Here is a 17,667-nt window from a genome sequence, read left to right as displayed (position 1 = left end):
GAGACAAATAGAGTCAGTAAGAGAGAGACAGTAAGTCCAATGTGTAGCATATCGTGTTTGTGGTGGTGTGTGTTTGCTTGTGAGTGCCGCCGCACTAGCGCTCTGCGGCATCGAGCGCTGCGCCGCGCATCATCATGCTATAGGTGACACAACACGTGCATGATACAGGGTAGAGTGGGCACGCGTCACACGAGGGACGGGGCGAAACTAGTGCCCACACAATATTATATGCACATACGTTAAACATGATTTTGTGTTTAATCTTTGCGACCTTTAAAAAACCCTTAAAAACTGTTAAAGACCGAAAGCCTTTGAGACCAACTTGCAATTTTTTCATGTTTTTTTATATTTTTTCTTCAACTTAAATTTTTTTTACAGGTGTAACACTAGGCCAGTCAACTAAAGCCCAGCTAGCGTTACGGCGCGCATGCGCCGTGGCCGCTCGCCACGCCGACTGCATCCGCGACGCGTGGCGACATCTGTTGGAGATCGTCCACACTTTGTATCTTGGGAGACTTTTACCTAAGGTAATTTACTAATAGGGGCCGCGTTGGAGGGTCTACCATCTTGTGGACTTAATTGGAAACATAAACATACACCTTTTTAACACTACGCCAAAGCAAGTGCTGCCATGTACCGTTCTCGTACGTTTTCTTGTGCATAGTAGGTTGTGCCATCTTGTGGGCTACATCGGAAGCATAAACTTCACTTCGCGCCAAAAATCTGACGGCTCCTGTGTAAGAACATTGTGAGTTCACTGTGATAACGACTCAACGAACTAAGTATTTTTCACTTTTACATTTTCTAAGCTAAGGAAGCGCCTGGCGGTAAGAGCGTGCAACTTGCAATCCGGAGGTCGCGGGTTCGAACCCCGGCTCGTACCAATGAGTTTTTCGGAACTTATGTACGAAATATCATTTGATATTTACCAGTCACTTTTCGGTGAAGGAAAACATCGTGAGGAAACCGAATACGGGCCTAGTTTACCCTCTGGGTTGGAAGGTCAGATGGCAGTCACTTTCGTAAAAACTAGTGCCCACGCCAATTACTGGGATTAGTTGCCAAGCGGACCCCAAGCTCCCATGAGCCGTGGCAAAATGCCGGGACAACGCGAGGAAGATGATGATGATTTTCTAAGCTAAGCTTAATGCGAGGTTTATAGCTCACAGAGCCACTAGTTATTCAATCTCATTTCATGGGTAAAAACTAAAAATGTTTGTCACTTTATCAGTTAAAACTAAAAAATATTAAGTTGATGTTTTTGTTTCAGAGCCTAGTAGAAGCGGAGGACTACCTGTCATCTACAGGCACTGTATCGCTCATCCGTGATGTCAACAGAGGTTCAGAAGCGGGCCTACTCTCTAGTATATACTCCTACATAGCGCTAGGCGAAACAGGTTAGTTGGCTCTCTAATGGGACCGTGCGCGTTAGAGGCTCTGCCATCTAGTGACTTAAATCGGAAGCTTAAACTTGACATGTACAATTCGCACCTTTAAACACTGGGTTACTGAGCTACCTACTAGTTCACGCACGCTTCCTATACACGACGTATTCTTATATGTTTTAAAAGGTGTTTCTCCGGTGTTACACCATAAATCGTCTGGAATAGACGCAAAGGCCAATGATGATGATGAATAATTTAATTTAGTGATAATTATGTATACACTATGATGTGTGACGTTTAAAATTATTTATCTGGGGGCACGGTAGTGCCCCCGCCAAGACAAGCAAAGCGCAAGGGCACTACCTACCTTTTCTCGAAGCGCTTCGTCGTTTTTTTTAACCCTCATAACTTGGGTTTGGATTATACCAGATAAACAAAATTCTCGGGATATGATGTCAATAGTGGACTTATTAAACATAAAAAATTCCAGTTGCATAGCTCTTATACTTAAGATATTATTCATATCTAAAAAACCCCGATTTCGTCACTGACTCACTCACTCACTGTTGATCATCAAAACCTCTAGGGTACTTCCTGAAGTCCTAGGAAGCTGAAATTTGGTAAGTAAGAAAATTTGAAATTTTTTGCCCCTAAGGGGGGGAAAAGGGGGGTGGAATTTTGTATGGGAAATCAATAACCGCTGAACCGATTTAGTTGAAATTTGGTATGTAGATAGTTTTTGTAATGGGGAATGGCATAGAATAGTTTTCAACCCCAAAATCACCCCGTAAGGGTGAAAAGGGGGTGGAAAAGGGCGTTAGGGGAAAAAGAGGGTTGAAGTTTGTATGGGGAATCAGTAAAAAGCAGATTGTATAAAAGATGCAGATGAGGTACGTATTTCAGGATTTTTAATAGTAGGTCCTTAAATCACACGCGCAACCCTTTGAATTAGGGGATGGAAGCAACTTACAAAAATAATTGAAATCCCACCAAAAACATTTTCATGTAAAATGTTGCCAAGACGAAACCATAAGGCTCGCACTGACAAAAAGTTATGAGATCTCTTGTAGAGCCAAGCTTCTAACTCTACAAGCCCTAACTTCACAAACTCTACACCTTAGTCAAAATATGTGGCTTGGCCTTTTCGTTACTCCAAGAACTATTGTATTATAAAAATAATGAATAGTGAATACATTTTTCACCTTACGTCCATGTGACAGTAGCGAAACGGTCAAGCCACATATTTTGACTAAGGTGTAGAGTTTGTGAAGTTAGGGCTTGTAGAGTTAGAAGCTTGGCTCTACAAGAGATCTGATAACTTTTTGTCAGTGCGAGCCTTATGGTTTCGTCTTGGCAACATTTTACATGAAAATGTTTTTGGTGGGATAATTTTATCAATAAATATCTCAATCTCAATCATCTCATGTTCTAAAATGAGTGTTTGTAACAGGTATGCGCGCCCCCACGCCACACGAGAAGGCGCTAATAGACGCGGCAACGGAGTGTGTAGAGAAATGCAATCTTCCCGGCCTGCTCATAACGGAGACAAAATTCCTGCAGCTAGAAAGTTTGCAGGTAAGCTTGCAAGAGCTTTTCTTGACCGACTTCGAGATTTCCAAGTTTTTGTATTTTGATTTTCGGGGTTCACAATTCGTCGGGATCTTCATTTTTAGGGTTACCCAAAGGGTAAAAACGGGACCCTGTTACTAAGACCGACTGTCCGTTCGTCTCCGTTTGTCTGTCGGTCACCAGGCTGTATCTCATGAACCGTGATAGCTAGACAGTTGAAATTTAACCTAACCTAACCTATATCATGTTACTTTTGTATGTTTAACTAGTTTATCACGAAAAATAAATAATTTATGATTTTAAATTTTTATAGATGATGTATTTCTGTTGCCGCTATAACAAATACTAAAAACAGAATAAAATAAATAATATATATAATATAACTGGGGCTCCCATGCAACAAACGTGATTTTTATGCCGTTTTTGCGTAAAAAAAACGATTTACAATACTCATTAGCCTCAGAAAACATCATAAGGTAGTAGAATCGCTGATGAAGATCAGAAAATGATGGCATAACGTTATGTGAAATAGAATAGAATAGAATCTCATTTAATCAAGTAGGATTTTACAATCACTTTTGCATCGTCAAAGTACATTATAAATAAATTAAAAAATAAATAACAGCTTACAAAATACAAAATTCAACAATTACAATTTACTACCGATACAAATACATTTCATAATAATTAATTCATTTATTAATAGACGGCCATGCATCTCTATCGTTAATATAGTCTTCGACTGTGTAATAAGCCTTATGCAGTAGGCTAGATTTGACATATTTTTTAAGTCCAGGAAATGGTAAATCCAGTGCCTCCCTTGGTAACTTATTGTAAAACTGTATACACTGTCCTAGAAATGGTATTTTTGTAACAATGGCAATGTTGACAGGAATTGATTCACGCCATGGTGACGGTGGGCGCTCCGCCGGACGCCGAGGCGCTGCAAGCGAACCCGCAGGCGGAAGATGTAGCCATATTTTTCTTGGAGTTATTAGGACACACACTTATACAGAATAGGTAAGTAACTGGGTCAATAGGGGAATACTATTAAACATATCTCTCTCTACTCAGCATTATTATTTCCCATCTGATTGTGGGATCTGCTTTTCTGGTCTTTTCTCTCCACTTCGCGCGATCGGACGTGTCGTCTACTGAAACGTCGCAGGCCCTCATGTATACTATCAAACATATCGTATATAAATATGATCAAAATCGAAAATGCCTTATTAAGTTTACTGTGGAACTAGGTCTATTTTTGTCTTATAATATTTTTGTTTTTAACCTTTTAACCATCGTAGACTGGTATATAATACATACAAAATCGGGCTCATTTCGCCGCGGTCTTATAAATAGGTAAGACAAAACTTCGTACCGCCGGCGACACGAGCACGCTCGATGAAAAATTATATGGCAGTTAAAAGGTTAAATGCGCCTAGATTACAAAGAACATAGACTTTTAGGCTATGGTCAAAGACTAAGAATGCATAAACCTTGGTAACTCAATAATGTCGGGCGATGATACCGTAGCCAGGTGGTTTATGAATGATGGCACCAAACGTGAAAGCCACGGCGAAACAAAAAGACGTTGGTTTTAATCTATAAAACAGCCATTGGAGATTATTTGATATATTTTGAGGTGGTGAGGTAATGTGTCGACTCTCAAATTATGCTTTGTTTTAAGAAAAAGGTTATACTCAGTTACAGGTGGACTTGGTCACTTTCTTTAGTGTATGATATCTATTTCGGTAAAAAGGTTAAAATTAAATGGAAAAAGGAAAATGTATAACGTATATTTACGTAATTGCAGCTCCGAGTCTTGGGACAGGTATGCAAATGATTATAATAAAATTCTATGATCTTATTTTTTAATAACGTCTTATGTTCAATTGTCATGTCGATTTCATTAAAAACAGTCTAAATTAGTATTTTTAATATATCTATATATAATATTTTAGATTTTTTTATGATTTTGATGCCCCATTTCGCAAAGTTATAGAGTGACATTCAAAAAGTCATTCAATAAATTATTTACTATATTCTCGCGTCACAAATTACTTAATACGACGTCACTTAGCGCCACTTGCACCAACCCACTAAGCCGGGGTTAACAGGTTAAGTCGTCAACCCGGTGTCAAATTATACCGGTAACAGTGGTAACTCCAGGTTTAACCGGTTTACCCCGGGTTAGTGAACGGTGCAAATGAACCTTAAGTTATGGGAGAATATAAGTTCAATTTTTAGGGTTCCGTACCCAAAGGGTAAAAAACGGGACCCTATTACTAAGACTTCGCTGTCCGTCCGTCCGTCCGTCCGTCTGTCACCAGGCTGTATCTCACGAACCGTGATAGCTAGACAGTTGAAATTTTCACAGATGATGTATTTCTGTTGCCGCTATAACAACAAATACTAAAAACAGAATAAAATAAAGATTTAAGTGGGGCTCCCATACAACAAACGTGCTTTTTGACCGAAGTTAAGCAACGTCGGGTTTTTATCTACAGTCCCGTAACCCTATAATTTATCCAACAGGGACCGGGCCCTAGAAGTGTGGCCTGAAGCGTCCGCCCACTTCACCCGTGTCCTGTCTTGGGCGGTGTCTCGACCGGCGCCTACGCCGCGGCGCGCGCTAACCGCACTCCTGCGCACGTGCGCGCGCCTCATGCGCTCTGAAGTATGCTGCGCCAGCGCACTGCGGCATCTGCACACGCTGTTCCACATGCCTCATACCACCTTCACCAAACACGCTACCGTGGTGAGTATACATGCGCGAAACAGTGCTTCAAAACGTAATGCTATATCACATCACGTTTTCGAAAACGTAACATTAGGTACATTGAGAAATCAAATCACTCAGGCGCGCGCGATATGGCACGAGAGCACTGAGTGCAAACTTGCTAGCGGTATAACAAAGCGATGATGGCATGGCGAACAAACATGAAATTATCACACGTGGCATTATACATTACGCGCACTGTGTATATACTTGAACTGACCATTCATATCGGCGCGTCAATGTATATTGAATCGAATCTGTTACGCGCGCTTCGGCCGGTCGTTCGCGCTCGTGTTACGAGTGATGTTTGAAGTAAAGGTTGTTTTTACGGAGTGATACGTAATGCCATATTACGCGTTCGAGAGATATCTCCTTTGTGATATTACGAGCATTACTTACACATGTCTAGTGGTGAGGCCATTTCCTGCGACTATATCAAGGCATATGTAGTCACGAAAAATGCTCCAAGAAATTTTGTTGGGAATCGTTGAAGAATGCAACGCGCTCTGTGCTATTCTTAAAACTGTACAAGCCTCCACAGCTTACAAACAAGCAAGCGAGCTTACAAGTTAATTTATGTGGTATCCCTTTCATATAAATTGTTTAAGAACAAACGAATAATATATTGTGAGAACATACATGGACGCCAAACTCCCCGCGCGTCCCGCGCGCCGATTCAATTTCGCTACGTAGTGGGATTGGCAATCCACACCTAGTCTCCTAGACCTTGAGCGTGCGACATTAAGACCATAGTCGCACAATATCATCGTCATCATATCAGCCTTTTATCGCCCACTGCTGAGCATAGGCCTCTTTTCGAGATAATAAATGATAATATATATATGAGGCTTTTAGCCCGTTTACAAATAATTACATTGATTTATTTGACCTATAATTTATTTGCAGATATCGTGCGGCCTGTACGAGCTAGTGAAAACATCCGCCCAAAACGTCCACACTGCAGAGGAATGGGAGATTGTGTTTTCTCTTCTCTGTGCCGCTGGAGCCGGCGCCTGGCCCGCGCACATAGCCCCCTCTGCCAACAACACTGGTAAATATCATACGTCAATTAAATACGTGATAGACAAACTCACAGTATACTTTTCAATTGTCAAGCATTACCCTACAATAGTTAATGTGTTTAGCCTTTCATCGACAAATATTTTAGCTGTCAAACCTAGAGCCACAATATTTTGTACTAATTTAATCGTATTAAATCACCTGTCATTACAAATCCTTTTCCCAAAAGCGTCCTCTATCGCGAGCAACAGGTTATTTTACAAAATGGGCAGCTACTTTTTACGAAACGTAAATAGTTATTTTCGATACAAGTGCGAAAAAGAGGAAATTCGAAACGAGTGGCGATAAATTAAAACACGACCGAAGGGAGTGTTTTAAATCGACACGAGTTGCGAATTACCTATTCGCACGTGTATCGAACAACGTTTTACAGTACATATGGCACTTTAAAGTTTCGACATATGCACGAAAAATGCTATTTTACGCATTAGTGCGGAAAAGTAGCCCCATATGTACTGTAAAGATATTTGATTTTGACTATAACTTTTATGTACATTTTCGTAAAATTGATTTTATGATCACAAAAACAATTAAATTTACGTGTGACTCTCCACGGGAAAAGGTGCCTTATGACGGCTAGCGCTTACGTTGCATAGCACCGCAATAGTATTGGAGCGGCGTTAATAATAGCGTAAGCGCCAACCGCCATAAGGTACCTTACCCGTGTAACGTCACACGTATATATGTAAAAGATAAAGATAGTTTATTATGCAAGTAGGCATATTACAATGCGCTTATGAACGTCAAATAAAGCTACACCGGCTCCAACCATACACCTATACCTCTGCCTCGAGAAGATTTAGATCCCCCCTCAATAGGGATGATGACACATGTTGAATTGTATAACAAAATCTAGTAAAATAGATAGCAAACGAGCAATTTATCACAATAATGTGGATATTAAAATAAAATATTGAAAAATTACAAAAATACAGGACCTGAAAGTTTCAAAATTTAAGTTTTTTTTAACTTCCAAAAACGATAAAAGTAAGGGTACCATTCGATTCCTTACATTTCATCCAAAAAAATATTGTATAGCAACTATATACATAAACGCAATATTTCACCGACAAAAACGCAATTTTCTTGTTTTGTCCATACTACAAGATGGGCGATGACGTCACGGCCTCTGGCCGTTTTGTATAGGGCGTTTCGCGAGTGAAGTGCGACTGTCGGACTTTGACTACAATTTCTGACTTTTGTGTTACTTTAATGCAATGGGTCCCATATAGACATTTGATCCTAAAAACAAACCCGATCGATTGATACCATAAAAAAAATTAGTCATGTAGCCTATTGGTAATGTGGCAAACTAATATAATCTATTTTGCAGCTTCGAGTCGATCAGAAGGCTCGGAAGAGGAGGGAGAGAGACGGCCTACGTCGGCCTCGTCTGACAGCGAGCTGTCTCAATCGCCGCGCGCTCACGGATGGATATTGGTGAATATTTCTATCTATTTATAGTTGGTCAAACCAATTTGTCAGCCAGTAAGAACCAGGAAAATTATATGAAATGAAATGAAATTTATTATTAATAACATAGTTACAGGTCGGTATTTTACATAAGTATCACAAATATTACACTATTAATCACATGTATAAAATATTATATCAATTAATTACATTTATTTCATAAATTCCAATAGTTAAATTGATTTAAATAATTATTGGTAGATCAAAAAAATCTTTATAATTATAAAATAATTCTTGCGACAGCCACTTTTTAGGGTTCCGTAGCCAAATGGCAAAAAACGGAACCCTTATAGATTCGTCATGTCTGTCCGTCTGTCTGTCCGTCCATATGTCACAGCCACTTTTCTCCGAAACTATAAGAACTATACTGTTGAAACTTAGTAAGTAGATGTATTCTGTGAACCGCATTAAGATTTTCACACAAAAATAGAAAAAAAAAAACAATAAGTTTTTGGGGTTCCCCATACTTCGAACTGAAACTCAAAAATTTTTTTTTCATCAAACCCATACGTGTGGGGTATCTATGGATAGGTCTTCAAAAATGATATTGAGGTTTCTAATATAATTTTTTTCTAAACTGAATAGTTTGCGCGAGTGACACTTCCAAAGTGGTAAAATGTGTGTGTCCCCCCCCCCCCCTGTAACTTCTAAAATAAGAGAATGATATAACTAAAAAAAATATATGATGTACATTACCATGTAAACTTCCACCGAAAATTGGTTTGAACGAGATCTAGTAAGTAATTTTTTTTTTATACGTCATAAATCGCCTAAATACGTGATTCGGTGACCAGCCTATTATGGTGCCTATTACTGCGGAGATTGTAATTGATGTTAATGCCTCTGCACTTAAACATATCTAGGTTTCCGTGCATGAATACTGCTATTTGGTTAAGGAATGCTGGACCAATTTGCCGCCACCAGTAGCTAACAGTAAGTCCCTGGCGGTTTTCAAACTACGTTGCAAGGCTTATTTACTGGACCTCCAAAAGGAATTAACGTACACTTTTGGTTGAGTGACCTTTAGATATTTAATTTTAATTAAGTTAGCACTTTTTTATCCACTGCGCATTGTTCGGTTTTGCTATCCTGTCCTATGTGTAATAGTGTAAATGTTTCTACTGTCCTTAGCTAGATATAAATACGGCGGTGGCAGAATAACAGTGAAATAGGCAGAGTGCCGGGAGGAGAGTAGACACTAAACTCAGGTTCCTGTATTATAGTTTATATCCTGTCACTATACAAGTCACCACCAATCTCCCTAGTAATTCTAATGATCAACTATATATATCGTTAACCTACGTGTCTTGAAGAGGAAATCCCTTATCGGATGGAGAGGTGTTTTATCTGTTTATTAATTCGCTTAGTATCCACTACGTGGTTTACGTGTACTATGTGAGCTACGTGTAGATGCGCGCATCTGCCTATCACAACAGCGTCCGTTGCTGGAAGTCTTTAGGGCCGCTGTGCCCCGTAGTCTTTTGGCACAGACATTAGCTGAGCCACCTTCCCTTTCAATTAGTTTGTAAGCATTATTGTGTACTTTTATTATGTACCTATGTTCAAACTCTTTGAATAAACGTCTTTTATTATTATTATTATTAAATAGGCATGATAGGGGCAGAATATTGAGATCGCGGAAGATGTCTCGTGCCGGTGCATCAGACGACTTGCCAGCCATCGCGCGGACGGCGCGCTTCTGCATAGAGAACGCACGTCTCCAGTCGGAAGCACGTCCCCATAGCTTAATGCCGTACGTCAAGAGCGAGTGCACCGTCGCAAAATAACACTCTCGCACTGCGCCCTTTCCGGCTGTGCTAGCCAACCGTCGCAATGCAAAGCACGCGCGCCCTATACTCATCATTTTCTTTTAGGTGCTAGTACCAGCGTAAGACAAAGATAGATTCTCTCTGCCTATATTTGAAATGAGACCAGGGATCGGATACCGGTATTTTTTGTATGGGAACGGAAACGGTATTTTTTCGTTCTTTGCTAATTACTTCATTTCTAATTGGACAATCTAATAATACGAAGTCGGAACCTAAAAACACAACTGAGTCCTACATTTCGAGTATAAAATAATTCGAAAAATATGGTTATTTCTAAGTTTTTGCAAAAAACCGGTTCCGATCCCTGAATGAGACAGTCCTTTGACAAGCTATAAACCTCATCTGGTGTAGAAGTCTTAATTTTTGTCCAAACAACGTTCTGAATGTTTAAATTTTTTGTTCCATCAGCGAGGGAACAACCGTAACATAGTTTATTAAAAAAAATACCACGTTCTCCTATCATGATTGTTAAATGACCCATTATGGAAAAGGCTTATAATAACCACAAAATACAATTTTTTAGAGCATAAATGCTACAAAACCGGGGCTTAAAGAGTTAGCCAGGGGAACGTAACCATGGCATCGCGAACAGGGTTCAAAATTATCCAGATAATTATAGTCTTTGATAATTATTCGATAAATAACGGATAATTATCTCAAGTATGGATGGTGCTATATTTATTAGAGATGCCACTATTCGGGGCATCTCTAATATTTATTTTCTCAGCTAGTAAAAAATAATTGCACGTCTTTGCTATTTTTTATAAATTTTTATTAGGTTATTATCATATCGATAATTATCAGGCATAAAAATCACGATAATTATCAAGATGAACATCATTGATAATTATCCTTTCGAACCCTGAACACGAAACACTGATTTACCTTTTTTTTGACAGGTGAAAAACGAAGCCACAACCCCAGACTCTGACTTCGACACAGACCAACTAACGTTCCTCCCATACAAGCGGGCAGCTTTAGCGCGCTGTTGCGAGGCGCTAGCGCTCGTGGTGCGGGACGTGGCGCATGTGACACCCCACAACTGCCGCGCCGCCGTGCGCGCTGTCAGGATATTCGCGCACGCCACTTTAACTAGAGGTAGGTTGAAAAAAAAAACCGGTTTCAAGGGGAAGATTCACGAAATCAATCAATGTATGTGTGTGGGTAAGGTGTAGTATACACACTACAAATCAATCAATAGGGATGATGACACATGTTGAATTTTATAACAAAATCTAGTAAAATAGATAGCAAACGAGCAATTTATCACAATAATGTGGATATTAAAATAAAATATGGAAATGTTACATAAATACAGGACCTGAAAGTTTCAAAATTTAAGTTTTTTTTTAACTTCCAAAAACGATAAAAGTAAGGGTACCATTCGATTCCTTACATTTTATGCAATAAAATATTGTACAGCAACTATATACATAAACGCAATATTTCACCGACAAAAACGCAATTTTCTTGTTTTGTCCATACTACAAGATGGGCGATGACGTCACGGCCCTTGGCCGTTTTGTATAGGGCATTTCGCGAGTGAAGTGCGACTGTCGGCCTTTGACTACAATTTCTGACTTTTGTGTTACTTTAATGCAATGGATCCCATATAGACATTTGATCCTAAAAACAAACCCGATCGATTGATACCATAAAAAAAAATTAGTCCTGTAGCCTATTGTATCAATTGTCTCACGAAAGTTTAATATCGTTAATATCGAACATTATACAATGTTTAACAATATATTTTTTTATGTGGAACGTGAAGGAAATTTTGTGTATTTTTTTCAAAATTTTAGCTCCAGTAGTTTCGGAGATAAAAATGGGGGGGGGGGGGGGGGGTCGGACAGACAGACGCACGAGTGATCCTATAAGGGTTCCGTTTTTTTTCTTTTTTTTCTTTTTGACGTATAGAACCCTAAAAAAGAGATGGCGGGACGTGTTCGAAGCATTTTATGCACCAAACCATAGGATATAGTAAAAAAATCCGTAGTTCTAAGAAATAGAAGGTTTCCAACAAGTCGGAATGTTAAAATCACAGGGTACTGTCAAAAAAGGGTAGCTCATACGTGTAACCCATTTCAAAATTTAATATTAAATTAAATTAATTTAACGTTTATTTCAAGCTCGTGGCTCATAAAATGTTAGTTATGAAAACTAACGGGCTCACAATCTTACGGTGTCATGTACAATAAAAAATAACTTAAAAACTATGTTAGTGACAATAAATATCTTAACTAAATTTACAATAGGACACCGTTACTGGGCTTGTGAAGTACACAGCAGCTGTGATCATAATAATATAATATACTGTATACTTTATATACTGTAGTCTTATGAAAACCAACTTAAGAAAGTACGAGTACATTATATTTATTATGATCATACTAATATGATCATAATAAATATAATGTACTCGTACTTTCTTAAGTTGGTTTTCATAAGACTACAGTATATAAATTAATAAAAAATGGTATTTTTGTTATTAGCTAAAAAGCAGAAGGCCCGCGAAGGCAGAAAGCGTCCTAGCTCCGCGCGCCGAGGGAGCTACGAAGATAGCAGCGAAGAGGAAGACGACACACAGGACCAATACCACATGGTCAGTTTGCAGGTATGCATTATTCGCTTCAGACAGACCATCTTCCTCGCGTTTGTCCCGGCATTTTTGCCACGGCTCATGGGAGCCTGGGGTCCGCTTGGCAACTAATCCCAGTAATTGGCGTGGGCACTAGTTTTTACGAAAGCGACTGCCATCTGACCTTCCAACCCAGAGGGTAAACTAGGCCCGTATTGGGATTAGTCCGGTTTCCTCACGATGTTTTCCTTCACCGAAAAGCGACTGGTAAATATCAAATGATATTTCGTACATAAGTTCCGAAAAACTCATTGGTACAAGCCGGGGTTCGAACCCGCGACCTCCGGATTGCAAGTCGCACGCTCTTACCGCTAGGCCACCAGCGCTTCAGACAGACATTATTCACAAAAAAGCCGGCCAAGTGCGAGTCGGACTCGCCCACCGAGTACCCACTTTTTAGTATTTGTTGTTATAGCGGCAAGAGAAATACATCATTGTGAAAATTAAAACCTGACTTAGCGATGGGCGAGTCGAGTTATCTGATTCGAATAATTCGAATCAGCCTACAGATGAGTTAATTCGAATCAAGACTATTGGCAATTCGAATCAACTCGACCACTAGCTAACTCGGCGAATGAATCGCCAATTCGCCGAGCCGAGTCAACGCTATCACACTGCTACTAAGGCCATTCAAAAATAAACCTTAATACCGTAGCCCGTAGGCTCTTTTTACAACAACTGCCGCTTGATTCGCCATCCCAAGTATCCCAACTCGAGTTCACTGCTAGTATGACCTTTCAAAAATAAACCTTAATTCCGCGCCCTGAAGGTTCTTTTTACAACAAGAGACCGCAAGCACAAACACAGATAATGTTCAAATTGTTGCCGGAAATATCTTAATTCCACGTGTAGACCGTTTTAAGTACCTGGGTTCCATCATTAGTAATGACGGAAAAATCGACAAAGACGTCGAGCACAGAACATCTGCGGGATGGTTAAAATGGAGACAGCTCACGGGAGTAATGTGCGATGTTAAAATGCCACTGAGGATAAAAGGCAAACTATATAAGACCGCAATCAGACCCGCCATACTCCATGGTTCCGAATGCTGGGCCACTACTAAACAACACCTAAATAAACTCCATTCTGCAGAAATGCGCATGTTAAGATGGTCGGCCGGCGTCACTCTAATGGATAAAGTCAGGAACGAATATGTCAGAGGCAGCTTTAAAGTAGCTCCTATTCACGAGAAAGTTGTTGAAAAACGCCTTAGATGGTACGGCCATATACAAAGACGACCCGAAGACCATATCGTCAAAACAGCCTTATACTTGCCGACGACGAAGCGCGGAAGCGGAAGGCCCCCCGCCACTTGGTGGACGACGGTCCAAAAAGACCTCAAAGAACAAAATATTGACAAGAACCTAACCAGGAACCGTGCCACCTGGAGGCTTAGGACAAGGAAGGCCGACCCCAAATAGGGATAAAGGTCCAGGATGATGATGATGATGATGGACTCGTCACATCGCTAAAACCTGTGTCGATTTCGTCGCGTCGCTACAAGTACCTACAAGTACACGCGGCCCACACCAATTTTCGTGTCTAACCATAGTACAGGGTGGCCAACTTAGAGGTATACAATTTTTTTTTTGCCGCCATTTTATTTTGGCGGTAAATATGACAGTTATTGCATGAAAATTAGTTTGTGTAGATACGGCAAATTTATTATGGAGCGTTTTACGATGGAACAACGTGTTTTAATCATTAAAAACAATAGAAACATTAAAAATAACGTTTCCCGGTCGATTAATTTCGAGAAACGGTGACATTGACTGGCCCCCAAGATCGCCTGATTTAACAGCTCCTGACTTTTTTCTGTGGGGCTATCTAAAGGGACGTGTCTATGCTAATAGGCCAACGAACCTTCAGCAATTAAAACAAAATATTCGAAACACTGTCGCTGAGATAACGCCAGAAATGTGTGAAATAGTGATGAAAAACGCGATGAAAAGGGTTCGCATCTGCCATGCTGCTAGAGGTGGACATTTGTCTGACATTATTTTCCATGTGTAATTGCTGACCCTACATATTATATTTAACAAGGAATACTTAATATTTTTTATGTTTTATAGAATAAAATTTCAAAAATAAAGTGTATACCTCTTATTTGGCCATCCTGTAGTAGCCGCGCGCCGCTACGGAACGGACGCCTGGCCGCGTAGCCAACGTGCCATTCGCTAACGCTCCGTAGCGATCGAAACGCAACTGTCACTGTCGCACTAGTATGGAAGAATGATAGAGAGACACAAAGCGAATCGATCGCGAAGCGATAGCGATTGTCAGCTTGGCTAGGCCGGCTGCTCGCGCTTTGGCCACCTAGCGGTCATATCTGTAGTTATAGACGCGTTTTGTTAGAGAGTGAATCTTCTGTGCCTAGTACTATTATTTATTCTGTGCCTGTGTTGTTTCAGCTCCTAGACCTAATGCACACGCTACACAGCCGGACAGCGCAAATATTCAAGTGGTGGCGAGACGAGGCTGACCAGGAACAAGGTATTTTAAAGATGTATATTTGCTAATGGAATTCACGTTTAAAATATCAGCAATAACTAAAACGCTTAAATGATACATGTAATTGACGACCGGTCTGGCCTAGTGGGTAGTGACCCTGCCTGTGAAGCCGCGGTCCTGGGTTCGAATCCCAGTAAGGGCATTTATTTGTGTGATGAGCACAGATATTTGTTCCTGAGTCATGGTTGTTATCTATGTATTTAAGTATTTGTATATTATATCTATCATTGTCTGAGTACCCACAACACAAGCCTTCTTGAGCTTACTGTGGGGCTTAGTCAATTTGTGTAAAAATGTCCTATAATATTTATTATTATTATTTATTAATTCATATTTTATGTAAATGAGGGCTACCGTTTTTGTGCTCACCAGTTGGCGCCACTGTAGATGTAGGTCCAGAAAAATAGATCTCGAAATTCTTCTATGCGTATTTTTATAAAATCAATACGTACTAAAGGTATTTTAACGTCTAACTTTGCCGTTGTTTCAACCTGTTTAATTTTGCATATATTTTAGTTGGCACTTTTTTTAAACAACTAACATTTATTGAGCTATATCTATTGTTTACCATTATTACAATCAAAGATGGACAAAGATTTTCCACAATTATGAATTAGGAGTGAAAAAAGCGATAAAAAAGCTTGAAACCCCAAAAACTTCTATGCATTTGACATTTTGAAAGATCTCCGTCTACACTAGCGCCCCTAGCGGTGAAATTAAATGCGGTTACCCTCATTAGCAAAGCCATAGAGAAAAAAATACATAGATTGCTCACTCCATACATCAGTTTTAGTACTAAAAAGACCATTAGCATCTAGCATCGAGTAGCGGAACTATCAGTACTGCTACTTGACAATAGATGTAGCACCGACCGGAAAGTCTTATGCTGTTGAGATAAAACTTTCCGGTCGGTGCTACATCTATTGTCAAGTAGCAGTACTGATAGTTCCGCTACTCGATGCTAGATGTAGACACTGAAATTAATAGTCTAACTGATGTATGGAGTGAGCACTCTTGTCTTACTATATTTCTCTATGGCAAAGCTGAATTTTGCGTACAATAAAATGTTTACTTAAAAAGTCCCGTATTTCAGGTGCCGAGGAATACGATCTATGGGAAGTGGCATGGAAGCCCCTCCTACAAGGCATCGCCGAATTTTGTACAGACAGAAGAAAACAAGTAAGTGAAATTGTAATAATGTTATGTTAGTTGTTAATTCATTAGTATCTTAGTTACTTCCAAATTATCCTTATTAGATATAATTTGTATTGGCTTTGTTCAGATATGTGCGATAGTGCGTAACCTTAGTAATAAGTAGTATCTGTTAGTTTAATATTATGTTACTACCTGTGAGTTCATAGGAACTCACAGGCCAATTATAGAATTGGCTTCCTGTTTCTACTAAAATTTCTATGTTAATGTCATAGCTGTTGGTGGCCTAGCGGTAAGAGCGTGCGACTTGCAATCCGGAGGTCGCGGGTTCGAACCCCGGCTCGTACCAATGAGTTTTTCGGAACTTATGTACGAAATATCATTTGATATTTACCAGTCGCTTTTCGGTGAAAGAAAACATCGTGAGGAAACCGGACTAATCCCAATACGGGCCTAGTTTACCCTCTGGGTTGGAAGGTCAGATGGCAGTCGCTTTCGTAAAAACTAGTGCCCACGCCAATTACTGGGATTAGTTGCCAAGCGGACCCCAGGCTCCCATGAGCCGTGGCAAAATGCCGGGACAACGCGAGGAAGATGATAAATGTCATAGCTGTTGGATCTCCAAATAAATAAAATAAAAAATAAAAATATGTTATTGATTTCAAAGATTTGGAAATAAACATGTTTTCACCGCACCAACTTACCAGTTGGCTCAAGGCTCTCTTGATTGTTGCATTTTATTCGCATGTGAGACACTGGCTACGCTCGTCGTTCAATCTTGGATTTCCTTTCGCTTGCTCGGGTATCAATATTAGCACGAGCTGTTAAACAAAAACTTTGCCCCCTTGTAAAACAAATAAGTATTTATTTTTACCTTCAAATCAAGGGTGAAGAGGCGCCTTCTGGGCGAGCTCGCTCCATCGTAGGCCACGCCTTCGCCTCGGCTAGTCTGTGGCCATGAGTAAGCCCATTTATAAAAAAAAGCGGCCAAGTGCGAGTCGGACTCGCCCATGAAGGGTTCCGTATTTAGGCGATTTATGACGTATAAAAAAAACTACTTACTAGATCTCGTTCAAACCAATTTTCGGTGGAAGTTTACATGGTAATGTACATCATATATTTTTTTTAGTTTTATCATTCTCTTATTTTAGAAGTTACAGGGGGGGGGACACACATTTTACCACTTTGGAAGTGTCTCTCGCGCAAACTATTCAGTTTAAAAAAAATGATATTAGAAACCTCAATATCATTTTT

The 17,667-nt window shown here is 39.8% G+C and overlaps 1 protein-coding gene across 1 annotated transcript in view; it reads left to right on the top strand.

Moving 5' to 3' along the window:
- The window catches only part of LOC134654226 (Golgi-specific brefeldin A-resistance guanine nucleotide exchange factor 1), a 59,733-nt gene that overhangs the window by 29,415 nt on the left and 12,651 nt on the right, over positions 1 to 17,667 (top strand). Inside the window, exons 16-26 of the mRNA XM_063509696.1 lie at positions 379 to 527; positions 1,271 to 1,397; positions 2,836 to 2,960; positions 3,847 to 3,974; positions 5,487 to 5,709; positions 6,637 to 6,781; positions 8,144 to 8,250; positions 11,012 to 11,210; positions 12,605 to 12,726; positions 15,162 to 15,243; positions 16,355 to 16,440. Coding sequence (XP_063365766.1) covers positions 379 to 527; positions 1,271 to 1,397; positions 2,836 to 2,960; positions 3,847 to 3,974; positions 5,487 to 5,709; positions 6,637 to 6,781; positions 8,144 to 8,250; positions 11,012 to 11,210; positions 12,605 to 12,726; positions 15,162 to 15,243; positions 16,355 to 16,440 — 1,493 coding nt within the window. The remainder of the gene's footprint in view (positions 1 to 378; positions 528 to 1,270; positions 1,398 to 2,835; positions 2,961 to 3,846; positions 3,975 to 5,486; positions 5,710 to 6,636; positions 6,782 to 8,143; positions 8,251 to 11,011; positions 11,211 to 12,604; positions 12,727 to 15,161; positions 15,244 to 16,354; positions 16,441 to 17,667) is intronic.

Source organism: Cydia amplana, chromosome 14, assembly GCF_948474715.1.
Source record: "Cydia amplana chromosome 14, ilCydAmpl1.1, whole genome shotgun sequence".
Classification (NCBI taxonomy): domain Eukaryota; kingdom Metazoa; phylum Arthropoda; class Insecta; order Lepidoptera; family Tortricidae; genus Cydia; species Cydia amplana.
The sequence above is the reverse complement of the archived record's forward strand: the minus strand, read 5'-3'. Positions and strand labels throughout refer to the sequence as shown.